Genomic DNA, 26,955 nt, shown 5'->3' on the forward strand with positions numbered 1-26,955 from the left:
CTCCCTGCGGCAGGGCTCAGAGCAGAGCTGGCAGACAACTCGCTGTCTTACAGGGAGGCCGGCGGCTACAGTGAGGACTCCAGCCTCCTGGAGGAGACAGGCCAGGGACTGGGAGGAAGAAAGGGGTGTCCCAGGCAGAAGGACCCCCAAGCCAGTGTTCAGAGGTGGGGAAGCAAAGGGCTTGTTGGAAAAAAGGAAAGAAGTAGGTAGAGCCAGGGCGGGATCAGGTCAGAGCAGGGGCAGCAAAGGCATCCACAAGCAGGAAGCGTTGGGCACCCTCGCTGTGTGCCCTAGCATTGGGGAGGCACCGAGGCATGTGAGCAGGAGGTCCTTGGGCCAGAGGCTGAGGGAGTACAGGCCATGACTGCAGGTCCAGGTTGCTCAGAAGCACAAAGCAAAGGAACTCACACACTTCCTCTTCTAGGCTGCCCCAAAACACCTAGGGTGCGTAGGGATCCACGTGCTGCCTCCCGGCCCCCCATCTGCAGTCCCTTGGGCCTAGCACCTGCCCTGGGTAAACTGAGGGAGCACCAGAGCAGCCCTGGCCAGGAAAGGGACTCCAGGCAGGACAGAATGGCAGACGGTCACCCTCCCTCTCAGCGTCACGGCCAAGCCAGGTCCCGTGCTGAACTCAGGGTGCATCCCTGGCTCCCCTAGACCTCAGGGAGATCAGAGGCTCTGGCTAGCCCAATGAGCCCAGGGCCCGGTGAGCCCCCTCATGTCTGAGAAGAGCGGAGCCCGGGCTGAGGTGCCCATCCTGGCTGCAGGCCCTGAGGCCACCCACCTTGCCTCTCTGGGCTCACCTGGAAGATGGTCCAGGCTGCAGAAGCGAGACTGTGCCAGGACGGGGAGGCCAGGCACGCATTCTTCCACCCTCCCAGCCCTAGGCTGCTGGGCCTCAGGTTGGCTTACAGCCCCCGGAGCACAGCAGAGGGCCACCCCCGGGGTCTGCTTTGGTCTGTCCCTCCCCCAGTGGTCTCCACAGCCCCCCAGCTCTCCAGGGTCTCCTCCCACACTCCCTGCTCCAGCTCCCCAGAGAGCCAGGCCCTCATTGTCGCTTTGCTGGAGCCTCAGGACTCCATGCATGGCCAGGGTGGGGGCCATCCCATTTCCCCTTTCAGATCCTTGGCACTTATTTCAGTTCCCGCCGCCTCAATGCCCCACCCAGGTCTCCTGCCCGTCTCTTGGCTCTCTCCTCACACCCACCACACCCTTCCTTCCTGAGCCCCTGCAGGGTCTCTCCACCAGCCCTGACTTGGGGAAGGCCCACTCTGTGCCAGGAGCAGGCCCACAGGCCTTGCTGGGCCTCATCTGTCCAACAAGGCAGGAGCAAACCAGCTCCTCCGCACACTCCCCTCTGACCTCAGTCCCTGGTGGGTGGGCGCCGGTGCTGCCCTGCTTCCGACCCCATGAAGCCCGCTCAGCGTCCACCCTCCCTGTGCACCATCACAGCCCCACAGGCCCCCGGCAGGCGCTGCTGCCAGGAGGCTTTACTGGAGCTCAGAGGCCTTGACACCAAGTCCAGCTCCAGGCTGGGCACTCAGAAGTGCTCTGTGTGGAAGCTGGCGCCGACTCACTCCGCCAATACCTGCGACGTGCCCACGTGCGCCGGCTGCAGCCAGGCAGGCTCTGGGACACTGTGGGGAATGTCCCCCAGGCCTGCTCTGGTAGAGCCTCCAGACCAGGGAAGAGACTTGGGACAGCTCAGGGGCCAGGCAGCTGCGGTCTGGCCTGGCTCTACCCAAGCCCCCCCAGACTCCTATTTCCCCGCCAGGAGGGGTCAAGTGGCCTGGACCCGGCCACGTGGAAGGCCCTTCCTGCCATGGATTTGAGCAGGCAGAAGGCAGTGCTTGGCACAATGCCTGGCCCTCCCCAACAGCAGCAGAAGTCAGAGAATCTCTCTGACTCCAGCGACTCTGACTTTGCGGTTGTGGTTTTGGGGCTAGGAGTGGGGGCACATCCCTCCTGAAACCCTCCTCACACTCCCATGAATGTGAGGAACCCCAGGGTTCCAACACAAACTGCTGAGGCCTCGAAGCTGGACTCAACCCCCAGGGAAGGAGCTATGGGGTCTGGGGAACCAGGGCCAAGTCAAGCATGGGCCTCAGACCACGGCAAACTAACTGCGGGTGAGACCCACACACAGCCCAACGGCAGACCGACGCCAACGGCGGCCGGGCAGGGAACGTCTGGGGCAACCCGCGTCTGCTCCTCACCCACACCTACCCCGGGGGCCCTCGCCAGTGTCAAGGGGACCTGCACCACTCACTCTCAAGCAACTTGGCTTCAACAAGCCCCTACTTTGTGCCAGGAGATGGCTGCACAGGAAACAACAGAGAACGGCCCAGAAGCAGCGCTGAAAAGCCTCCTCAACTAGTGCTGCCGTCCCCTCCCCGAGAAGGGCTCAACAGTGCCGAGGACACCAGGCACCCCTGAGAATTCTGGGAGCACCACTGCCACCCACAGGGGCAACCTACTGTGCAACAGACCCCTTGGGGTCCAGGGCAGGCGGCAGACCTGGGAGGACCTAGCAAGGGGCATCCTGGGTCCCTGAGACCCAGCAGGTGCTGGCCAGTGAGCCAAGGGACAGGCGGAAGCCAAGTCTTCATCACCCTCTCGCCACAGGGCACCGTGCCGCCGGCAAGAGCAGGGGCAGGGCTGGTGCGCTAAAAATAACACGACCAGGCCTCCCTCGTGCCAGCACCTTGGGCCTGCTGCCTGCTTTCGGAAGGCCAGGTGATATGAGAGGGACACGGACAGAGGCCCCAGTTCTTCTGCACACATCCCCCAGAGCAGAGGGGCTTTGATGGGGTTGGCCCAGAAAGCCAGCAAGATTCTCCAGGGAAAAGGAGCTCGGGAGGTCAAGGCTGGCTCTAAACAGGCCCAAGTGGATGGGTGGTAGGCCGGCTCCAGACCCCAACCACAGCCCAGTCCTAGTCCAGGAATGGTCCTGGGCTACCTGGGAAGTGGCATGGGGGCTTGGGGATAGGTGACCATCTGCTGCCTCCTGGCCCCCTCACGTGCAATCCCTTGGGCCTAGTGCCTGCCCTAGGTAAACAGAGGCAGGGCAGCAGGGGGCTTGGGAATCCACAGGACACATGTGGCACTGTCAGCTGTATGTGGGCAGAGGAGCTGCTAGGGCGAGTCCCACCCTGGTGGGCTGTCCTGAGATGGCACCAAAACTCTGCCATGGAGCCTTCAGCTACTAGGGACAAAGGGTGAAACCCAAACACAGAAATTCAGAGCAGAAGGAGAACCCCTGCTCATCCGGGGAGCCCCTGGAGAGGGAGGGCCGAGTGGGAGTCCGGGAGGTTCCGGCCGGCCAGGTGGAAATCCACAAGCAACCACCAGGAGCCAGGGGAGGAGGCCCAGCCTTGCCCTCCACCCTCACAGACGGGACACCCCAGGGCTGGGCACAACTCCACGAGAGGCACTCGGGGTAAGAAGGAAGAAGGGAAGCACGGACCAGGTCTCCAAGTTCCCCATGACAAGACCCGGACTGTGCCAGGCTCTGCCAGGCACCAGCCCTTCCTGATCCAGAAACAGCCCAAAGGGCCAGGCTGAGCTAGAGAAGAGACTGAGCCAACTTCAACTGTGGAAAAGGTCCCCACACTCCACAGACAGCCGGGCGCCCACAGAGCCATGGGGGAGCCAAGACCACGGAGCACCGCTGCCACACCCGGCCACTGCAGGTCCCAGGGCCAGCATCCCTAAGCGGGGTGCAGCTGCCCTGAGTCCGAACACGCCTTCCCTGGGGGCCCTTTGGCTGGGGTGTGAGCAGAGACTTCAGGGGAGGACCCGGGCTGTGTGGCCACAGGCTTCTGGGGAAGCAGGCTTAGGCCTGAGGGAGGCCACAGCCTCTCTCTGCTGAGCCCCCCAGTCATGGGAACAAGGAGTCCTGCGTCCTCCAGCATGGGAGGGGGCCACGTGCGCAGAGAACCAGCTGCAAGGCACCTCGGCTGATGATCCAAAGGCCCAGCTCAGCAGTCAGCCCGACCTGGGCTCAAACCCCCGCGGCACGCTGCTCCCCGAGGCTCTGTATACTCTGCGTCAAGCCGGGAGACCACAGCACCTACCTCCCAGAGGCCTCAAGATGAGGCGGCTGCCCTGCAGTTGAAGCCACAGCCCCACCCCTGGCCCCACCCCCAGGCCCACCCCCTCCCCTTGCCCCAGCCCCACACTCACCTGGGGGCTGCCAGTGCTGAAGCCCAGGGTGGGTGTGGTGGGCACCGACATGGAGTGGGGGCCCATGGGGGAGCTGATGACCGAGAAGGGCGGGCCCATGCCGTTGATGGGGGAGCTCAGGGTGCTGATGGGAGAGTGCAGCTGCCCCGGGGAGCCGATGCCAGGCCCCAGGGACGGGTGCAGCGAGGGCGCAGCCATGGAGCCTCGCCCCGTCGGGGAGGTGAGGGAGGAGTTCACCTGGGTGGAGAAATCTGCAAGACAAGAAGCCACAGGAGACTGGTCAGCGCAGGTGACACTGGGCCTCACCAGGCACTGCCTCCCCAGCTACAGATGCACCCACCGGAAGACCCCGGCACCCTCAGGTGGCCCCGTTGGTCTCGACAGCTCACTGACACAAACTCACACTCACTAGGGGCCAGGCGTGCCCGGAGCTCCCCTCCAAGACACTGTTCTGCGCCTGACCCTGGCTTTAGGCTGGGCCTGCGGCAGACGCAGGAAGAACCCACTGTGAGTGAGCCCCAGGATGCCTGCCTGGGTCGCTCCAACCCTCAGCACTGCAGGCCCCTCCACCTGGGAAAGCAGAGGGAGGAGGGGCTGGTGGGCGGGACTAGTCAGCCAGCCCCTCTGCCCATCTCCACAGGGACTCAAGGTAAAGGTCTGGGAATAACCATGAAAGGCATAAAGGCTGGTGTCTCCGAGAACCTACTGTGTACCAGGACCTGGTCAGTGCTGAGTGCGGGTGAATTCGTGGATCTGGGAGGTCCGCAGTGAGCACTGTGATTCTCCCATTTTACAGATGCGGGAAGCCAGGCCCCAAGTACTCAGAGCTGCCTGTGGCCAAGCCAGGACTGGCAGCGCCTACGGACCCACTGCCATGTCTGTGGCCCTAACCAGCAGGCCACGCTGCCTGGGCCTGCTCAGGTGCCACAGCAGTGTTAGCCCGGGCAGCGGACGCTCAGGCCCCTGGCTCCACGCTCCGAGGTCTGTTTGAGGGGACCAGAGGGGTGGAATGGGGCACTTCCCGTGTGGGTGGTGGGCTGGACGCTGCTGGGTGGCTTTGCGCCAGGCCTGGGTGTGTGCCAGGAGCAAGAGGGCAGCCCACAGAGGCCACAGGAGAGGCTGAGATCTCCCACACTCCCGCCTTTCATCTCGGATTTCAAAGCCCTGACCGTGCTTCAGGAGGTGCCTCCCCCCCACACCCTGGAGACTGGCACAGCGGAGAGGAGGCTCCTAGGTGGCGAATCTACTGCCCATGGGCCTGAGCAGACCACTGGGAAATGTCAGAGCCCAACCAAGGCAGCACAGACAGCAGCACATGCCGGGAGCCGAAGGCACTGCCTGCCTGCCCCCACCTTGCCTTCGACGGGCTGAGCACATGGGGCAAGTCACTCTCCCTCTCCGGGCCTCAGCCTTCCCATCTGCAGAATGGCCTCTTGGGCCCTCCGTGCCTTGACCTGCGGCAATCACAGGCACTTCTGAGGAGTCGAGCAGGACCATGAACACACAGAGTGGCTATGACTGAGCCCAAATGCTGCAGGTCAGGGGACACCCCTGGCTGCACCCCTCCACAGCCCCGGGAAGACTTCACTTCCCCGAGCCTCAGAGCAGCTGTGTCCAGGGCACTGGCCCACTCGCTGGGTGCCAGGCTAAAGCAAGAGGAACCTCTGGGCCAGGCCTCTCACGGGCATCTGCCTCCTGTGCACCCTGCGTCTTGGGGGGACATGGCATGAGTTTTAGGATGCCACCACCACCCGGCAGCATCGGGACTGGGGTCAGTCCTGACCCCATCCAAAGCCGGCACTCTTCCTATCGCACACAGCTCTGCTGCCCCCAGCAGCTGTCCAAGGCCAGCTCAGAGGCAGCAGGAACACAGAGGCTCTGCCACCCTGTGCCAACCCCTGCTCAGGAGCATTTGCCCATTCCTATCCATTAGCCTCAGGCCTGCCCCACACACCCCCTCTCGCTTCCATCCCAGGAAGGAAGGTGCAAAAAGGAGGCCTGGATGCCAGATTCAGCCAGCATTGCCCTGATTCAGCCAGCACTGCATGGGCCTGGCTGTCACTAGTGCCCCATTGCACTCGGGGACAGACCCCACCAGCAAATGAGCCTTGCCTGACCCACTGGAAACCTTTATCATTCACAATATTGGGAATAAGCCATTTCATTGAACTAAAAATGCAGACTTAAGGCATTCCAGAACCAGATGTTGGTGGCACCTACTGGCAAAGACGGGTACTGCAAACCAGCCCTATTAGTCATTAAACTCCCAGGAGGAGAACAGGCAGGACCCACATGTAGATGTCAAACATGTGCAGCCCAGAAGTCTCCACATCCAGAATCCCCAGGTGCAGAAGGCCAGAGAGAGAACAGCTAAGGACTGACAAGAGAAGGCAGGCAAAAGAGTGTGTCTGAGACAGACAAACACAAAATCAGGTTGCTCACATAAGTCTATGAAATATCTGCATAACCTGATGTTACTGATTCCCACAACTCTCAGAGAAGCTACCATCACCGGCCTGTGACAGACAGGGAAACTGAGGCATGGAGAAGGTGTGAGATGAGAACTGCCCCAAAGGCACACTCCCAGAAACCTGCAGCTGCCTCTAGGCTAGGCAACCACTACCATGCCCACCAGGGCACTGTGGGGACCCTGCGAATGCCACACGGCTGCCTCATCGCAGCCCTGCCTCACCCACCTTCAGCTGACCCCTGCCAGAGGAAACCTGAGTCAGCTTCTTCCTTTACCAAGCCTCAGTTTCCTCATCTGTGAAATGCAGACAGGCACACCTACTCAGCAGTGAGTTCTGCTCGGCCCCAAGTCCACACAGGCTGAGCCTGGACCCAGTCTGGGCCCTCCTTATCCAGGTCAATCCAGGGAAGCACTATGCTGACTTCAAGGCAGAAGGGACAAGAAAGCACGACTGTGCACAAATCAGCTTTGCAGGCATCTCCACCGGGCAACCCTGGGAGCACCTGGGAGGAAGCCAGGCCATGCAGGGAGCCCAAACTTCAGCACTGCATTCGGAAGCCAGGCCTTGGAGTGGCCCGACCTGAGGCCCCAGGCACCCCAGGGAGGCCGCCCACCTTTCGTCCTGGTCTCTGGGAAGAAGACGGGAATTTTAAGGCCATGGGAGAAATCACTCCTGGATTCTTTCAGCTTCTCCACCCCACCCCCTGCTCCAGATGTAATCTGGGAAGACTAGGGAGTCAGGGGGACTCTGAATTGGAGGAGGGGACTGGAGGGTTTCTGGGACAGCCTTCCAGGCCACCTCAGGAGCTGAATTATTTAAGCCAGCTGCCCCTGGGCCCCGTTCCCAGCCCTTCCTGTTTACACAGACTCTGTCCACAGCAGACACCTTCCCAGAGCCTGGGTGACAATAGGCTGGGTGTGTTTTCTGGAATCCTCTGGAGAGAGATGCTTTTTGGTCAGGAAGAGAATATTTAAAAAGAAGAGGCAAAAAATGCCTCGACATCCTCTACTCGCAGTGAAGCGCCCTGTGCATGTACGTGCGGGCTCTGTCTCTTCCAGGCCATCCATCCGTCCCCACCCCTGATAAGTGGTGGCTCCCACAGGCGTTATTCTAAAAACATCCTACTTTGGGGCCGGCGCGATGGCTCACACCTGTAATCCCACCACTTTGGGAGGCTGAGGCGGGTGGATCACCAGAGATCAGGAGTCTGAGACCAGCCTGGCCAACATGGCAAAATCCCATCTCTACTAAAAATACAAAAATTAGCCAGGCATGGTGGCGCATGCTTGTAATCCCAGCTACTTGGGAGGCTGAGGCAGGAGAACAGCTTGAACTTGGGAAGTGGAGGTTGCGGTGAGCCAAGATCACGCCATCACACTCCAGCCTGGGCAACGAAAGCAAAATTCCATCTCGAAAAAAAAAAAAAAATCCTACTTTGGACTTGCAGGGGTGCTTGTCACCAGCTGGTCTCCACTGGCTTCCGTGACCCTCCAGGCGCACCCCCACAACACAGGGACAGCATCAGACACCCAGACCCAACCTGGGAGCCAGCAGACACACAACCCTCCCCGCTCAAGGGAGTGGCAGAGGGGCCTGAGTCGCAAAACTGAATGGCGGGATCCGGGAACCACAGAACCTGAGCCGCACAGGGCCCCACAATCGCACAGCCTCACACCCCTCACACCCACTGTGGCCCCTTAAGGACCACAGGCAATCAGTGTGACTCCGAACTCCAAGCAAGGAGGACTCAGGAAGCCCACAGGGACCTCCAGGGCTAAATGGAAGAGAAGAAAGCAGGCCCTGATCCTGGCAGGGGCAGTGCCCAGCAGCCCTACATGGGCCAAAATCACACAGCTACTAGATTTTTATCCTGCACAGAGGAAGTGGTGGAGCGATCGCCCCCTTGGCACAAAACTGACTCTAAAGTGCAGATACCTGGAGGCTGGGAACAAAAGCCATGTACCAGAGATGAATGCCCTGGAATGCCCAGCACCCAGGGCAGGCACAGAGCAGCTCCCTGGGCCCTCACATGGCAGATCCTGAGTATCGGGGGCTAAGCGGCAGGTTTAGTAACTTGAACTAAGGAATGTTCTTTGTCTTGACTGCTGCCTAGTAATGGCACAGGCTGCTCCCCGAGATGGTGAATTCCCACCACGGGTGTATGCAGGCACCACTCAGGACCCCAAGGACACTCACATCCCAGAGGGTCTGCTGGAAGTGGGAAGGGACGTCCCTGTTGACCAAAATTCCTAAGCTGCACAGTTCCCTCCAGAACGCTCACCAGTGCCAGGATGCCTCTGCTGCCTGGACCCCAGAGCAGGAAGCCTGGGGAACCCCCACCAACTCCCTTCCGGCCTCTGCCTGGCAGGCGGGGGAGGCAGAGGAGGTGGCAGGAAATGCCAGCCCGACTGTGGTTGGGGCGGGGACGAGCCCTCAGGACTCCAGCCCCCTCCGAGGCAGCCAGGGAACCTCCGGCTCTGGGAGAGGGGGACTCAAGTCTCCACATCCCTTTGGAATCTGCAGGGCCAATCGTGGCAGGGTCTGAGCAGGCCACAGGCTGGGACCAAGGGATCAGGCCACCTGTTTAGATGAACAACAGAGGACACCCGGACCATCCAATTCGGGGCCCCAGGAAGCCCAGCGGAGGGAAGGACGGTGTTCCAAATGGGGGAGCGTGTGGTGGGGTCCTGTGGGCTCCATGGTGGGGCATCCAGGACGGTGCAGAGAGAAGGCAGGGTGCCCAGGACAGGGGAGGAGCTCAGCCTGCAGTGAGGAAACCTACTGGGAAAACCAGCACCCAGATGACAGCCGGTCCTCAGCCTGCCTGCTCCCGGTCCCTGCAACGTCCCTGCAACCCTGTGCCACCTGCCTGGGGACCCCCCTGGAACTGAAACCCCGTGGCAAGCAGCTAGCGAGCCCTCAGAGCTTCCTGGATCGCCCTCCTCCAGCCCCCACCTCCGGAAGTACTGCTTCCCCCGGCCACCCAGGGGAGGGAGAAGGGCAGCGCTGGCGGGCACTGGGATGAGGACGTGGCAGGGACCACGGCGCGTCAAGGTTTGGGGGAAGCTGAAGGTGGTTAGTGTAGGAGGAAGAGGAAGGAAGTGTCCGCAAGCCTCAGAGGGTGAGGGGCCCTGAGGAACCAGGGTGGGGCGGGCAGCCGTGCCCAACATAGGAGATGCCGGCCATGGTGAGAACGGGTTTCTGCTTACCCTTGGGACCACAGGACCCACTGCTCCCTGCTGGACAGACCCTAGGTAACCCCTTAACCTAGATGAGCCTCAGTTTCCCCTTCCATAAAATGGGCATGCCAACAGCACAGGCTGTTGAAGATGGGCCCTATGGGCCCTTGGCAGGATGGGCTCTCCACACCTGCTGTGCATCTGTTTCCCGCCTCCCCGCAGAGGCAGGCAAACACTCAGGCCTGTCACCTCCAGCCCCAGGAGCATGGCCCACTCGTGACCTCCAGGCCAGGTGTCAGCTTACAGCTCAGGTGGCCCAGGCTGGAATTTCAGCTCTTCTGAGGTTACCCTGCCCTTTCCCCAACCAACACCCCGGCCCCAAATCTCAGCCCCATGTGAGGACAGGCCAGATTGGCCCTCCTGAAGTCAGGAGAGACCCAGGCCTGCCTCCACAGGAGCGTCTGATGGGGGAGCTCCTCGAAGGCAATGTCAAGGGGCCCCATGGGGAGGTCCAGCCCCTCCCTCGGCCAGGCCTATGAAGTCATCCACCTGCAGGAAGCTGGACACGCAGGCCCCTGCTCTGAGCCGGGGTGCCCCAGAACCACCCAGACTCTGAAGGAGAGAGGAGGATGGGGCCTGACACACCAATGCATGCATCTCCTTCACTGTAGCCCGCACCTGCTCACAAGACCCCCAGGAAGTGGCCCTAAGGACTGCCGGCTCCCGGGTGCCCTGCAGGCCCCCACACAGACCCCTGGCCGGCCTACTCCCTAGCCCTGCCCTACCCAACCTTCCGTGACACACACAGGGATGCCCCAAGGGCCCAGTGAGGCAGGCTCTTCCATGATCGGCTCCCCCGGGCTGGCCAGTGGGCCAGGAGGGAAGGGGTGAGAAGGAAGCAGCAGTGGACACAGGAAGCCACGGTGAGGCCAGGCGGGACTCCGCCAAGGGAGGGACAGAGATGTGGGTCTGCCCCAGACACAATGCCACAGTCCTGCCAGCCCCATGGACACGTGGGAGCTGGGAGTGACCAGGATTGCAGAGCCAGCACGGACAGGCTCCTGCCACGACTGAGAGGAGACAGACACTTCCCTGAGAGTCCACAGTGTCCCGGCCTCAGGACCGAGCCCAGATAGGCCAGGTCGGTCAGGCTCTGGATTCCCGTCCCGCCTCTGCCTCTGTAAGTTTGGTCCCCCAGGTGCCACGTGACCAAGAGACCTTCAAGGACTCTGAATACCAAACCTACCTTTATGATCACCCACCCCTGCACAAACGCAGAGAAAGCAGCATCTTGACTCCCTATCCCCTCACCCAGGAGGAGCCAAACACTGGCCTCTCCCTCCCTGAGCTCCATGGGGCCCCCTGACATTGCCTCCCACCCCTCTGCCCTCCCAGCCCAAGAGGCCCCCATGGCAGGGACCTTGTCCAGTTTCCCCAGTGCAAGATCAGGGGCTGGCACAAGGGGAGACTGGGAGACGCAGGGTAGTGAGGGGGCGTGACATTAAGATGAGGGGCCCAGAGGTGCTGCCTGAGGCCTCTGGCCCCTGAGGCATGTAGCATACAAGTGCAGCTGGCCAGGCAGCTCAGTCCACAGGGGAGACGGATCCAAAGGCAGGGGCAGATCTGCAACCCAGACCTACAAGACCCTGCCAGGGCCCTCCCCCAGAGAACTCCACGAGCTGCCAGGGCATGACAACGAGTAGTAGTGACCCACAAACCTTGACCTTCCCCAAGCCTCAGTCAGGAGATACCAACCTAACACCCTTCAGTCTTGACTGACCTCAAACTCCCAGGGCACTGGCAGTGGCCCCTCATGGAGACAGGCCCCATCAAGGCCCAAAGGGCCTCGGCAAGAAAACCATTCTTGATTATAAAACTTATAATCTATAAGATTATAAATCTATAGTCTTTATAATCTATAAAACTATAAGACTCAGCTTAGGGCGATGTCTGTGAAGGCATCCAACAAGTGTGCAATGACACATCTGCACTGTCACTGCCATCAACTTCACCGTTGCCACCAACATCATCACCGTCATCACCACCACCATCACTACGATCGCCATCACCATCATCACCACCATCACCATCACCACTGCCATCATCACCAACATTAACATTACCATCATCACCAGCATCAACGTCAACACCATCATCATCACCATCAATACTAACATCACCATCATCACCATCACCAACATTAATATCACCACCATCACCACCACCATATACATCACCACCATCACTACCATCACCACTACCATCATCACCAACACACATTAACATCACCTATTACTAGACACATGCATTACATTAATAACATTATTGTTATTACTATATTTACTATTACTTAGAAAGTATATGGACGACATTACGCATTATTGTTACTATTAGGGACATATATGACACATTTTACATTATATTTTATGAGGATTACTAACATAATATTACTTATTACTACTTATTATTATTATTATATTTCTATGATTACATTAAGACAATGACATTACATTATTACTATGGGATTACTTACTTATTACTAATGCACATGCATTACTTACAGGGATTTACATTAATGCAATTTTACTTACTTATTGGCTTAAGATAATGATATAGATGGCTATTATTACTTACGACATTACTTATAGATATATGCATTTATGATGGTTTACATTATTACACATGCATTTACTTACTTACTTAAGACATGACACAGACATTATTATTACGACATTACGACATTTATCAGCTGGCAAACCCTTGCTCGGCTCCACTGTGCAGATGGCAAGCTGAAGCCCAGACAGAGAGGTTGACAAGTTTTGTCACAAGTAGCAAGGGGATGGTGTTTTGGGTCCTCTTGGCCACAGTGAGCAAGTTGAGGACTGACCAGGGGCAGAAGGAAGAACAAGAAGTGGTGCTCAGGCTGATTGTCACCCTTGCACAGCCCATTCATACAGCCCAGGGGCGCTGAGGTTAGACCTGGTGGTGGCAGGTACAGCTGCAGCCCAGCCACAGTGAGGGAAGTGGGAGGCATACCCAGGAGGAAGAGGGTGGTCAGGAGGGGGCTCCCCATGAGTAGTCAGCGCCTGCACTGAGGAAGCATTCGAGACAGAGCTGAGAGATGAAGACACCTGCTAACTGGAGCATGAGGGCCAGGGTCTTTGCAGGAACCCCACCCTGCCATGCCTACTCCCCCGAGAAGCCCACCATGGGAGCTGAGGCCACAGGCCTCCCACCACGTCCAGCTACATTCAACCAAATATGCACGAGCCACCTTTCCCAAGTCTTGCAGCTGTTACTGCGATCACCCACCAGGCTAGCGGGGCTGCCAGATGCCCACGGTGGCCACTGTCCAGGGATGCCCCAGGCGCTAAGGGGCACACTTAATCTGGGGCCAGGCTGCCTGAAACACCATGGTTCAGAAGAAACAGTCCCAGAGCTGCATCCCCTCCCAAATTCTTCACAGCTTAGAGGCAGATGGGGATGAAGGGGGCACACCTGGGCCGGGCAGCTGGGAGGTGCAGGCCAAACCCTTGCCAGACTCCTGGTCGTGTCATGCCCCCTTCACCACCCTGTGTGTGCCCCAGTGCTACAGGGAGAAGAGCGCCCAGGCCGCTCATGGCTTCAGGCTGACAGCAGAGCTGGCTGCACCCCTCCCTGCCCGGCTCACCCTGTACTTGGTGCAGTTGCCCCAGACGCTGGCTCAGGAAATGCCAATTGCCTACTGTCACTTCCCGCTTCCCCATGACTCCAGGGCTTCCCAGGGCAAGGCAGGTTTTTTCTCTTTTTTTAGGAGAAGCCAAGTGACCACCTGCAGAACTGGCCGCTAACAGGGACAAGCAGGCAGGGTCTGTCCCCAGAGAGCTGAGAGGCTGGCAATGACTGGCCAGTAGCTGTGGGACTCGGAGCCCCATCCCAGAGTGCCTGCCCAGGGCCGGGCTCCCAATGCAGCTGCTACTCCTGCACCCACCCGACAGGCACAAACCTCAAGGGACGCCCATCCCCAAGGTGCAGCCCGCATGGCCAGAATGAAATCCTGAACCCAGGGGCCAGGACCAGGGACCCCAAATCTGAGGCTGGCCCCTTTAGGAGAGCTACAGGGCATCTGATTTTACCCGGAAGCACCCACATCCCCCCAGCCTAAAGATGGCTGGGGTAAGCGAGAATTCATGCAGCTTCACTAACGGGGTCACCCGCCCATCCCAGGGACCCAGAAGTCAGGAGCGCTTGGACCAGCCAGCGCCAGGGAGGAAGCCAGAGGAGTGCCGTGATGGAAATCGCCCAGCTCCAGGGCCAGGCCTGTCCAGCCACTCTCACTCCACTGGTTCCCAAAAAGGAGCTCCTGCTGTGGGGGTGCAGGGAGGAGGCGGGCTCAGGGCCACCCACCTAGAAAGATGCCAAGAGGCCCTGAAAGAGTCCTGAGAGCTGCTTTCCAGCCACAAAGCTGGAGACACTCAGCAAGCTGACCTGTGCCCCTGCACGGCCATTCCCCGCGAGGCATGGTGAGCAGACCACCCGACTGCCGTCCAGGGCACACGCTAGGAGGGTGGGAGTCAAGCCCCAGTCCTGGCAGAGTCCCCATGGGAGGAAGCGGAGTCACGGAAAGGGCATGATCAAAGGCGTGGGGCCACCAGGAAGCTGGGAGCCCCAATCGCCTGTGTGTGACGTCCTTCCCACCCTCCCCCACTGCAAAATGGATGCTCTGACACCGGGGCCTGCCCTGCCCACTGCACCAAGCCGGGTGACTCTCACGGCCCCCTGCAAACACACAAACTCCCTCAGGTGATAGAGGAGCTGCTGTAGGCCACAGCTCCCACAGCTCAAACACCTACTGCAGGTGCACGCCAGGCCGACATTTCATTACACAGCTCACAGAAGTGTGACAACGGGGAGAAGCATCTCCTGCGCCTGTCCTGCAGGGGAGGAACTGAGGCTCAAGGAGACAAGATGCTTCCAAGCCCAGAACAAGAGCTGCCGGGCCAAGGCCTGGAGCTCTGGCCTTCTGAAGCCTCAGTCCACCCCTTGGCCACCCCTCGACCACCAGGGTGGCCAGACACAGCAGACGCCCATGAGCCCTGAGAATTCCAGCAATGATGCCCACCTTGGAGGACAGGCACCAGCCCGGGGACTTGGCAGGACGCTCACCTCTCCGGGGCCAGGCAGGGGCTCCTGGGCACCGCAGCCTCCCTTCCAGGCCGTACCCCTGAACTGTCTCTGGCACCTCCACAGGGCCAGACCTTCGAGGAGGGTGAGTGGGAAGCAGGGGAATTCCTGGAGAAACCCCGCCTGCCCCACAGCCCGCCTGTGCGGCAAGGGGGCCCCCAGCCTGTGGGCTCCTCGGGGTAGTTTCCCTTCAACAGGAAAATAAATGATTCTTGTTTCATTTTGAGCCATGTGTCTCTTGGTGGCTCAGAGGCCCCACCGCCGCCGCCAGCAGCTCTGTCGTGGAACGGCCGGGCTTTCCACCCTCAGGGCTGCTCTCCTCTCCACCCTCATGTGCACGGCCACTTGGCTCAGAAACACACCTGCAGCCCCTCAGGTCCCACCTGTGGTGGAGCGTGGCCAGCTCCACGCTGGAGGCCGACACGATGGTTCAGTCAGGGACTCTGGAAAGATCAGGGCAGAGGACGCTCCCCCAGGCAGGTCCTGGGGCCTGGCGTGGGGCCGGCCTCTCTGGGGGATGTCCCCGGTCCTCCCATGGCCGGTGGAGCAGCACCACTTGCAGATGTGGTTAGAGCAGGCAGGGCACAGCCACTGGGGCCGTGCGACGGACAGAGTCCAGGCAGGGAGTCCCCGAAGGACGCAGCACCTGCTCAGCACCCAAGGCTGGCAGTGGGGGCCCTCTCTGGCTGGTCCCGACTTTCCAAGAACCCCCTCCACACCCGCGCCGTAAGCCCAGGCCCACCCTAGCACGCTGCATCCTCCCCACAGAAGAGGCTCGCCACCCACACACACTAGCCGGGTGCCTGTCATGTGCAGGGGCCCAACTGGCGGGGCATCTGCAGACTGGGGACAGGCCCTCACCCATGAGACAGACCGAGAATAGGACGTCAGCCCACTGAGCAGGACTTCCCCCATCACAGCCCTGGCATGGGCGCCCTCCCTGCCTCTGCCATCCCCAGGGCCAGGGCTATGGTGGAGCTCACCGGCACCAGCCCAGAGGCTCAACTGCACCCAGACTTGCCTCTTCCAAGCTCAGCCTCGGCGCGTCCCTCCTGCCCCACAGAAACTTGCTGAGGGCCCGGGTCAGGCTCGTCACCACTCTGGGCGAAACAAACCAGCCCGTGGCCACAGACGCCACAGGTTAAGCCTCAGAAACCTCCCTCCTGGCTGCCGTGCCTGCTGTGAAGGGCCTGGCCCCCCACCCACTGTCCCAGGCTAGGGGCTTTGGACTTTGGGAGTGTAATGGGGAGGCCTGGGAACTTCTGGCAGTGACAGAGTGGACATCCTGACAAGTGACCCACGGAGGGGACGGCAATGGAGAGGAGGGTGTGCTGAGCTGGCTTTAGCCTGGCCTGGGCTAGGTCTGAACTTGGCCACTTCTAGGGGGGCCCGGGCCCCTACCCACTGTGTGCCAGACTTCCCCTCCCCTTCCCTTAAGCCCAGGGAGAGGGGAGTGGGCTCCACCCTGCACCAAGGAGATGTTGACCCAGGAGGCTGAGAGGAAATCCTGCCAGGGAATCCAGGCAAGTGCAGGCCCCAGCCCTCTGTCCCCAGGACGGCCACTCCCGTCCTCACCAAGGCTCTGACCCAAGGCCTCACTGTGTCCCCTTCCCAATCACACCAATCGGCACGTATCAGGGTACTGTGGCAGCAGGAGGGGACGAGCTGCTGGGCTCAGTGTCTTCCCTTTTCTCCCAAGCACCTGCCTCGCTTGGGCTGTCTGGGGTGATGGGTTCCCAGCCTGACTCTGGGAGCCCAAGGTGTTTTGAAAGCCCCAGCCTCTTGCAGCAAAGAACTCCGATTTCTGTTTCGGAGGTGACATGGGGGAGTTTGAATTCAGATCCCTTCAACAACTCTTTCTTCTTGAGGGCAGGCAGCCATAGACTTCTATCTCATGCTTCATTACAGAGAGGTCACTTCAGCCCTTGGCTTTGGTGTACTCATCTGTAAAATGGGCGCAGGAAGAATTTTCTGCAGACGTGAGGGTGAACAGGTGGCAGGCAGCGTCTCTGCTCCTCAGCGCCCAGCCCCAAGAACCCGAGACGGGGCTGCAGCCAGCGTGCACAGCAACTCCGAGCCTAGCCAGCAGCCCCCAGGGGCCTCGGAAGGAAGGGGAGGGATGGACAGGCCGGTGGCAGCTATGGAGTCTCTCTCCAGACTCCGGGCGACCCCATCCACAGAGTGTCTCCCACAGGAATGTCCGCCAGCCCCCTGTACAGGCAAAGTCAGGCATGGCCAAGTCCAGACCTAGCCCAGGCCAGGCTAAGGCCAGCTCAGCACACCCTCTCAACCACTGTCCCCTCCACTGGTCACTTGGCAGAATGTCCACTCTGTCACCACCAGAACTTCCCAGGGCTCCCTATTACACCCCCAAAATCCAAAGCCCCAGGCCAAGGACAGAGGCACCCAAGCCCTGTCCCCCCTAGCCCTCTGGGGCTAGCCCTCTGCTGTCCCAGGGCTCCCCATTACACCCCCAAAGTCCAAAGCCCCCGGCCCGGGACAGAGGCACCCAAGCCCTGGCCCCCTAACCCCCTGGGGCCGGCCCTCTGCTGTCCCTGTCCAGCACCCTTCCCAGCCTGCTTGGCCTCACCAACCTCCACTTCTCTGAATCCCACGAGCAACCCCCAGGCGGTGACCAAAGCCAGTGTCCACGTGTGCGGGGAACCCAACAAAACTGCATTTCCACCATTTTCTCCCCTCCTGACAAATCCGGGAAAATAGGTTCCGTGCAATGGCAACGACGTGCACTCTGCGCCATCCAGAGGGGCAGGGGGCGGGAGCGACAGGACAGGCCACGTGGCGGACATGACTCTCCAAGGAGGACCCAGGAGACCAAATCCCTCCTTGGAGGACCAGAGCTTGGCAGGGAGGTGAGAAGACCCAGCTTAGGGGATGGGGTAGAGAGGACACAGGCCTGAGGCCACCCTGCCTCCTCAGCAGGTCACCGGGTACTCAGCCCTTTGGGGCATCCAGCAGGAAGAAAGGGAGCCAGAAATGTGCCTTCCAGGGCTTCTGACCCCCATACAGTCCGTCCAGCAGCAGCCCCCGCCAAGCAGGGAGGGGCTCCATCCCTCCAGAGAATGCACAGCCTCCAGACACCTGGAGACCCTCAGCATCTGCCCCAGGGCACCCAGCTGTCACCTGGCTCATGAGGAGGAGGGGCAGAGGAAGGACAGCGAAGGATGACTCCCCTCCTCACCCAGGTGCAGGAAGATCTGGGAAAGCCCGATGCGCCCAGAATGGCGGCCACCAACTCCAGAAGCTAAAACCTCCCCGCGCCTGACTCACAGGAGAGGCTCCTGCTCAGGGCCTTTCACTCAGCTTCACACACAACACTAAGCTAATGCTTTAGATGACTCCCCAGAGGATAAGCAGTCAGACAGAGGTAACCGTGGGAGAAAGGACCATCACCACAAGGCCATGGGGAAAGGTGTATGAATCGAAGTCCAGCAGCCAAAACTACAAAAGACCCTGGGTCCCACTCCTGCACGCGACCGGAACAACATCCCAAGTCATCCCCAGGAGAGACAGTAAGTGTGCTTCGGGAGATGCTGAGAGTGCCTGACCCAGCCACCAGACGCCTGTAGTGACCCCAACACGTGTGCCTGTGCACGCAAGTGTACACACACACACACACACACACTGCTTCTAGCTGAGAGCACCGAAGACATCCCCAGCCCTGAGTGAGGTGCACACAGTCTAACAGCCTAGGACCCGAGTGAGGTGCACACAGTCTAACAGTCTAGGACCCTGGGCGGGAATTACTGCGATCCTAACAGCCAGGACCCCGGGCTGAGGTGCACAGGTCCCTGGCAGCCCAGGACCCCTGAGCGAGGTGCACACGATCTAACAGCCCAGGACCCCTGAGCGAGGTGCACACGGTCTAACAGCCCAGGACCCCTGAGCGAGGTGCACAGGTGTGGCCTAGGACCCCTGAGCGAGGTGCACACGGTCTAACAGTCTAGGACCCCTGGCTGAGGTGCACCGCGGTCCTAACTGATCACAGACCCTGGCCCGAGGTGCACACGGTCTAACAGCCCAGGACCCTAGGCGAGGGGTGCTACGGTCCTAACAGCCCAGGACCCCTGGCGAGGTGCTGCAGTCCTAACAGCCCGGAACCCTGGCGAAGGAGTGCCTGCAGTCCTAACAGCCCAGGACCCCTGAGTGAGGTGCACACGGTCTAACAGTCTAGGACCCCTGAGTAGGGGTGCCTACCCCGGTCTAACAGTCTAGGACCCCTGAGTGAGCTGCACACAGTCTAACAGCCTAGGACCCCTGAGTGAGGTGCACACAGTCTAACAGCCTAGGAAGTTTTCTGCAGAAAAGTAACTTAATACAAATTCAAATCTCCTGTCACATCAAGAAAGCTGACCTGGAAAATTCTTCCTACGCCCACTTTACAGATGAGTACACCAAAGCCAAGGGCTGAGGCGGCCTCTCTGTGGTCACCACGGGGCGCAGAGATAAGAGTCCTATGAGCGCTGCCTGCCCTCCAGGAAGAGTTGTCGAAGGGATCTGAATTCAAACTCCCCCATGTCACCTCTGAAACAGAAATCGGAGTTCTTTGCTGCAAGAGGCTGGGGCTTTCAAAACACCTTGGGCTCCCAGAGTCAGGCTGGGAGGCAGCTCACCATCACCCAGGACAGCCAGGGCAGGTGCTTGGAGGGAAAGAGGGGCCACTGAGCCCAGGAGGCCCAGGGCCGGGCTCACTTGGTCACCAGCAAGTCAGGGCTGGCGCCGCGACGAGTGTGCGGGGAAGGCAGACCGCACACCTGCTGCTTACTGACAGCACAAAAAGAATGAGGAAATACTTGTGGGCCGGCTCCGTGGGCAGGTGGCCTGGTCCCAGGCGGCGTGGTCCCCAGGTGCACTGTGTTCTATTTCAGGTGTCAGCTCCAAAACCAAGTGGCTCCTAGAGACTGCCCGGCACAGCCTCACCTGGCATCCATCAATGCCCATGCAGTGCTGAGGAAGGCTGGGCTAAATATTTACAAATTGCGAAAGGACTTTTCAAAGGCCTGGGGAAATCGAGATGGTCCAGGCTTGCACCCTGGCCAGACCGATCCGGTCTGAGTCCCTCCCCGAGGCTCCCCGTGGTCTTGGGAAAGTTTCTCCACGGCACTGAGCCCGTTTTCCTGTACCATGGGCACCGAGAGCGCATCCTTCTAGGGACGTCTGTGAAGACACATGAGCACTCCACATGGGCCCTGGCACTCTGTGCATGCCAATTAACAGACCTCCTTGCCATGAAAAAGAAACGGGACGTGAGCCAGGGCCGGGCAGGGCCGAGCAGCCGGGCGCCGGCTCTGGCCTCTATCAGCAGGATGGGTGTGGGGACCCTCCGACTCAGCCCCCTCACTCCCTGCAGAGAAGGGCTGCCCCTACTTCTCCCCTCTCACCCACCCCACACCGCAGCCACAGCAGCGGCCCAGGGCAGGCGGAGGCTGACCATTTACCCCCAGTCTGGTCGCTTAACCTCCCTGCTGCTCTCTGGCACAGTATCCCAATGTGCTGGGCTCAGGAGAACAGAGTCAGGTCCACTGCATCCCTCCGGCTACACAAGTCCCTGCCACCACCCAGCCTCAGTTTCCTCATCTTTAAAATGGGAGTGGGGCAGACCCCAAGGGGTCCTCCACAGAGCCTCAAGGTAAGGAGAGGGAGGAGAACCACCCATGCTCCCACCCTTGCCCAGAGCCCAGAGTCTGGGTCCTTCCTCTGGAACAAAGTGACCTGAAAGGAGTCCTCAGGCCCAGACACCCAGGGGTGACCAGAGAACTCAGTGGTCCTGGCCTCGGGCTGCAGGACAGGGCCAGCCTCAGTTTGCTCATCTGTTGCTGACAGCGGCAGCCTGGGAGAATCAGAATGCTCCCAAGACACCCTCAGCACGGCCACGTACGGAGCAGCCATGACCAGGCCACAGGCATAGTCCATGGAGCGGGGTGTCCCAGACCTGGCCCCCACACCTCCCCAGCCTCTCCCCACCTGGGGTCCCCAGATCCTCTCCCCGACAGCCCCAGCAGACCTGCCATGAGTCCCACACTCCCAAGGCAAGACACAGGCACCCTCCCAGGCCACACAGAGTGGCCACCAAACCTGGCCCTCACCTGCCAGCCACCTGCGGTCCCGAGCCCGCCAGGCCAGGCCACTGCCCGAGAGAGAGGCGAGAAGGTGCAGCCTCATGGCAAGAGCAGGTGACAGGTCCCACCACAGGGGCGGCCCCATCGGCCACCGGCCGGGGGGCTCAGGGTCCCACAGCCTCGGGCGATGCAGTGCGGCGGCTGGGTGGGCAGGAAGGGGCCTGAGGGAGGCGGCTGAGCAGAGCTGGAGTCTCTTCCAGGCAGCCTGGAGCTGGCTGCGAGCAAGTGGTGCTCATGCTGGCCTGGCAGCCCAGTTCCCCTTTCCCAGAGCCGCCCGGTCCCCCACCCTCAACCAGACACCTGTGACCACAGGCGGCTGCCATTGGCCAAAGCCAAGAGCTTCTTGGAAGAGGACAAGGACCCCGGCCTCATTTCCTCAATCCGAGACACGATCGTCACGCCCGCAGCTGGTGCAGCAGATGGTCTGCCACCCTGCAGGGGCCGGGGCAGGACAAGGGCAAGGCCCGGACGTTGGGCAGCCCCAAGTTCAAATCCGGCTCCACCAAGCCAGCTGCCCACTGCAGGCAGATCAGGTGACCTGGCTGAGCCCATTCCCCATCTGCGTGCTGGGGTGCACGGTGCCAGCCGGCATGCAGAATGCTGGATAACCGGACACAGGGTGCCTGTACTTGTCCTGGCCCGGAGTGGTGGCCTGAAAGAAGCCCAGGCAATGTTTGGGGGCCACCACCGCTCGCCCAGGCCCTCATGTCCCCACCATGACATCCCCACCTGCTCCCAGCAAGGGCCACACTGAGCAGGGAGCCCCGGAGAGGCCAGCACACGGGTCCTGGGGGGTGTCCTGTGGGGGGCGTGGGGGACGCAGAGGCCTGAGTCCAGGAAACAGGCCAGGAGTCAGGCCTGGCAGGGCAGGGGCCGGAATGGAGCAGAGCCTTGGATACTGGTGAGGCAGGGCCTGAGCAGCTCTGGATGGAACCCGCCTTGGGGGGCTTGAGGAAGCACGGGGGCAGGAAGAGGGCCTTCATGGCTCCCAGCCTCCCTGTCCAGCCACACAACGAGGGCTTTCTTCCAGGGCACAGAATGCCTTTTGTGGCCCATCAGCCAATGGCCAAGCCCAACGCCGGGAGTGAGCGTGGGGGTGTGGACATGCAGCTTTCAGCCCTGCCAGCCCCTGGTATGCTAGTGGGGGTCCTCAGTTCCCACCCACCCAGGAGGCCTGAGACCCAACCAGCTCTGTCCACAACAGGCTGCCCTGTCCAGGCTGCAGAGGCCATGGCCCGGGAACCAGGCCTCAAGGAAGGCTGTGAAGGGGTAGCTCGGAGCCGCAGGGACTCACAGCCCACGCCCAGTCTGTGCCCATCCCAGGCCAGGAGCTTCCTGCCTGATCCACCAGTGCTGGGGACAGGCCGCCAAGATGTCACGCAGGGCTGGAGGGGAACCAGAATTCTCCCGTGATGGCACCCCTACACGCTCACACCCGTCTGAAAACTCTTCTGCAGGTGGTGCTCAGGCCTGGAGGCCAGGCTGGCCCTGAACCACAGGAGGGCACTGCCCCGCCTGAGCACAAGGAAACCCACTGCCCTCAAAACCCCAAGGCATCAGCGTCAAGGTGGCAGGTGGGACACAGAGAGCTCCTTTCCTCCTGGAAGACAGAAAAGGGCCAGAGAACCCTCGCCCCCAGGCTGACTGGGTGACGGCCCAGTACAGCCCCACCTCGGCCTCTTCCTCCAGCTCTGGCCCCTGCCCCACAGCACGCCCTGCATGGGTCCACACAGCTGCTCACCCTGCACCCACAGCTCCACCAGCTGAGGGGCCCAGGGCAGGTCCCTTCCCTCCTGGGCTCACCCACCACAAAAGCCCATGCTCTGCAGAACCCACTAAACTCCCAAGTTTCCCGAGCTTTGGGCTGTCCCGAGCTTGCCAGTGTCTCCACTGCTGCCACATCCCCTGATTCCAACCTCAGTCACTGGGGACCCCAGCACAGCTCGTTTTCCTCTGCACTGCCAGCCCAGCCACGTGCAGCAGGTAACCAAGAACGTCTGCCCAGTTTGGAGTTCCAGTCCAAGGTGACACTGAGGAGGGTCCAGGACTCCCCGCCGGAGTGACAGTGTGGAGGATCTGGGACTCCCCCACTAGGGGTGACAGTGTGGAGGATCCGGGACTCCCTCCCAAGGGTGACAGTGTGGAGGGTCCAGGACTCCCCCCCTCCAACGGGGTGACAGTGTGCAGGGTCCGGGACTCCCCCACTAGGGGTGACAGTGTGGAGGGTCTGGGACTCCCCCACTAGGGGTGACAGTGTGGACGGTCTGGGACTCCCTCCCAAGGGTGACAGTATGGAGGGTCCAGGACTCCCCCCACCCCAGGGTGACAGTGTGGAGGGTCCAGGACTCCCCGCCGGAGTGACAGTGTGGAGGGTCTGGGACTCCCCCCTCCAACGGGGTGACAGTGTGGAGGATCCGGGACTCCCTCCCAAGGGTGACAGTGTGGAGGGTCCAGGACTCCCCCCACCCCAGGGTGACAGTGTGGAGGGTCCGGGACTCCCCCCACCAGGGTGACAATGTGGAGGGTCTGGGACTCCCCCCCAGGGGTGACAGTGTGGAGGGTCCGGGACTCCCAGCTCTAGTGAGGAGAAGATAGGCTTTTGTTGAGCTGGTATCTGTACCACAGGCACATGCTAGTCTCATAACAACAACACAAACAACCCCCGAGGCCTGGTTTCATCAAGACCCGGGCCAGAGGGTCCCTCAGCCTCCTGGGTGTTGGCCGGGGTCCCTCCTCCCTCCTCTGAACTTTCCAGCTCTCTGTTCATCTGGTTCAGGGCCTGGAACCTGGACAAGCTCATCTGACAGACGGACAAGGGGATGGGATGGTTCTGCCTGGAGTGAGGGTCACAGCCCACCTACCTGTCCTCACGCAGCTCAGGTCGAAGCTTTATTCCCAAGAGGCACACCGTGCCACCATGCCAACTGCCACCTCAGCTGTGACCCCCCGATCCTCACCAGCTGCCTGAGGGCCTGGTTCCCAGAGTGGGGCGGGGAGTGGGGGGGTGCGAGGCCCCCATGGGATCCTCCAGCCCTCGCCCCATCGATGTGCTTCATTTATGCCCAGCAAGCCTCACTGACGGCGAAGCGGCGCGGTCTCATGAGACTCGGAATGAGGGTCCGTGTCCCCATCCCCACCATGCCCCAGGGTTGACCTCAGCCCCAGAGGGGACAGGCAAGGTCCAAGACTGCAGGGCCCCTCACAGAGCCAGCGTAGACTGACCTTCCACCTCAGCAGGTCTGGTGCCGGCCCCCGGACACATCCTGACCTGCAACAGGCTCCCAGCCTGCCACACCCACTCAGGCCACACAAGACAGCCTCACCTCCATCCTGCCTCACCCCGACGCGGCTCACCAGTGACAGAAAAGACCCCCACAGCAAGCCCTTCTGGGGTACGGCGTCCTGGGCTCTCAGCCCCTCACAGCCCACCCGTGTGTGCTGACACCAGGCAAGCCTCTGGCAGGACACGGGCTTAGATGGGCCCACCCTGTCCGTCCCCACCTCTGTGCACACACACACAGCCACATCTGCCCAGCCACCCACGGCATGAGATCCCAGCAGCCCAGTGCCTGCCCATGGGACACGGCCAGGGGGCTCCAATCCCACTGCAGTCCCTTCTGGGCCCTTCAGCCACAGTTTCACTAACCAGGCCCTGTCCAGACAGCCCGAAGTTACACCTGCATTCGGCCTGTCCAAGAACTCTGCGCCCAGCACCGGGGCAGAGTCCACACTCGCTGAACGCTGCCCTTAGGTGGGCGGGGCCTCCCCAGCCAGAACCAGAGGCCACCTGGGACCAGTTCTCACGCACATGTCTTCCCAGTTCAGAGAGGGCAACGCCACAGACCAGGGTCTCCCAGAGAGCCGGCGGTTACAGTTACCAGCCCACCCTCACACTGCCCACCCAGGCCTCAGCACCCCACCCTGGATAACTGGAGGGGGTTGACTCATAACCCAAAAGGCCCCGCCCTCATGAATCCACACCCCAGCACCCTGTGAATCCCACACACCTACTGCTCCATCAGTGCACAGGGGCCCATGGTGTCCAGTCCCCAGCCTCTGGCCCACTCTGCCAGTCCAGCAAAGCCAAGACAGCAGCCAGGGGCTTTCCCACAGGACAGGCTGCAAGGGCAGGACTTCCCACCCGATGCCCTGGCCCTGCCCCAGCCCCCAGCTCCGGTCTCCTCAGCACCCAGCTCCTGGCCCCCAGGGAGCCCCACTGCAGCCCCACTGTCTCTCCAGGCCTCACTCCTTCCAGCCAAGGTGCTAGAGGCCAGAGCTTGGGTCCCAGCCAGAGCCCTCTGAGCCCAGTCAAAAGCACACACACACACATACACCACCCAAACCTCTTCCTTCCTCCCTACATGCAGCCGGCAGCGAGCAGCAGGTCGGGAGGCAGGTGCCAGCCCAGGGGGCGGGGAACACTATCTCCCAGCAGCTACACCTTGGCTCAGCCTGCTGCCCTGCCCCCCACATCCTGGCAGGGCTTGTGTGCATCTTGGTGGGGGTAGAGGGTCATTATAGAGCAAAGTGCCCAGCTTGCCCGCTGGCCTCTCCCAAACTCCTGGGTCCAGGGACAGAGGGAGAGGAGGGGAGGTGGGGAGGACCCCGCTGACTGCTACACCGAGGAGGCAGTGGCTTCACCTGCCCACAAGTATGGTTTTCATCTGAGCAGCCCCCGCCCCAGGAGGCTGCATCCAATTTATCCTGTGGGCCCCACACGCCGAAGGCACCTTGTGGCCACTTTACAAGGGAGCACCTTGCAGCACACCCTGCTGAGCACCCCAGGGAGGTCGGGCTAATCTGCAGTGAAGCCCTTCAAAGCCCTAACCAGGGTCACTGAAGAAAACAGGCAGAGCCGGGAGGCCCCACCCTCAAAGCCACCTCAGGAGGTCGGTCATTCACTTTCCTACCTGCCGGCCAGATCCCTCAAGGCCAGTGCCACCCTCTCTACCACAGGGGCCTTGTGGCCATGGAGGAGGAAGAAGGGTGGGCACCATATAGACCATGGTGTCCTGCCCCACCCAGCCCCCACCGTCTCCCACCAGCCCCTCTGAGCCCCCGGCCTGGCCCTTATAGCGCACACGGTCATTCCCTCTGCATCTTCCTGCCAGGGACACCTCCTCCAGGAAGCCTACCCTCTCCTGCTCAGACACTTAGAAGATCCAACAGGGCCCAGCCCTGAGAGAGCCCCTCTCAGCACTCTGCCCCAGCGCTGTCAGCTAAGGTCTGAGCTCAACTCCTCCGGACAGGGCTCTACCATCAGGTAAGCCCAGCCACACCCCTGGACCCAGGACCCAGCCCAGGCCGGGCACCTTGGCTGAGCACTCCCACAGCCCTGCCTCTTCAAAGCCCCTGCAGCTCTAAGATCTCCCTCCCCAGGGTCCCCCTCTCCAGGGCCTCCCTCAACCCTCCCAACCCATGTCTGTCCTCCTTCAAACCAGTGCCCACCGCGGGCTCTGACAGCAGCAGCAGCGGCAGCTGAGAGAAGGAAAACCCCTTGTCTGGATCACGGAGCTGGCCCGAGGCCCCTCCGGGTTCAGACTCAGTCTCTGTCTGACCAGGTCCTGCACCTCCTGCTCCCCTGGGGCCACATTTCCCCGGTGTAGTGAGGGGCACCCCCTGAACCCTCAGCTGCTGGGAGGGGTTCCCGGGGGCTCTGCTGTCTCTACTGCAGATGGACGGTGGGGGATCCGGCCATGGGTAGGAGATGCCTACAGCTCAAAGCCCCTGACCTCAGGACAGGCAGCCCTGGATTCTGGAGGAGGCCTCTCCTCTGGCCTCAGACCTGGGCCAGACCTGGGTGCCAGGGAATTGCAAAGG

The 26,955-nt window shown here is 61.1% G+C and overlaps 1 protein-coding gene across 2 annotated transcripts in view; it reads right to left on the bottom strand.

Annotated features, from left to right (window-relative positions):
- The window catches only part of RXRA (retinoid X receptor alpha), a 113,616-nt gene that overhangs the window by 32,241 nt on the left and 54,420 nt on the right, over window positions 1-26,955 (bottom strand). For both annotated transcript variants that reach the window (XM_031654695.1, XM_021927075.2), the window contains exon 2: window positions 4,186-4,436. In XM_031654695.1, the coding sequence (XP_031510555.1) occupies window positions 4,186-4,383 (198 nt within the window). In that variant the 5' untranslated portion in view covers window positions 4,384-4,436. The remainder of the gene's footprint in view (window positions 1-4,185; window positions 4,437-26,955) is intronic.

Source organism: Papio anubis, chromosome 13 (genome assembly GCF_008728515.1).
Source record: "Papio anubis isolate 15944 chromosome 13, Panubis1.0, whole genome shotgun sequence".
Taxonomy (NCBI): Eukaryota; Metazoa; Chordata; class Mammalia; order Primates; family Cercopithecidae; genus Papio; species Papio anubis.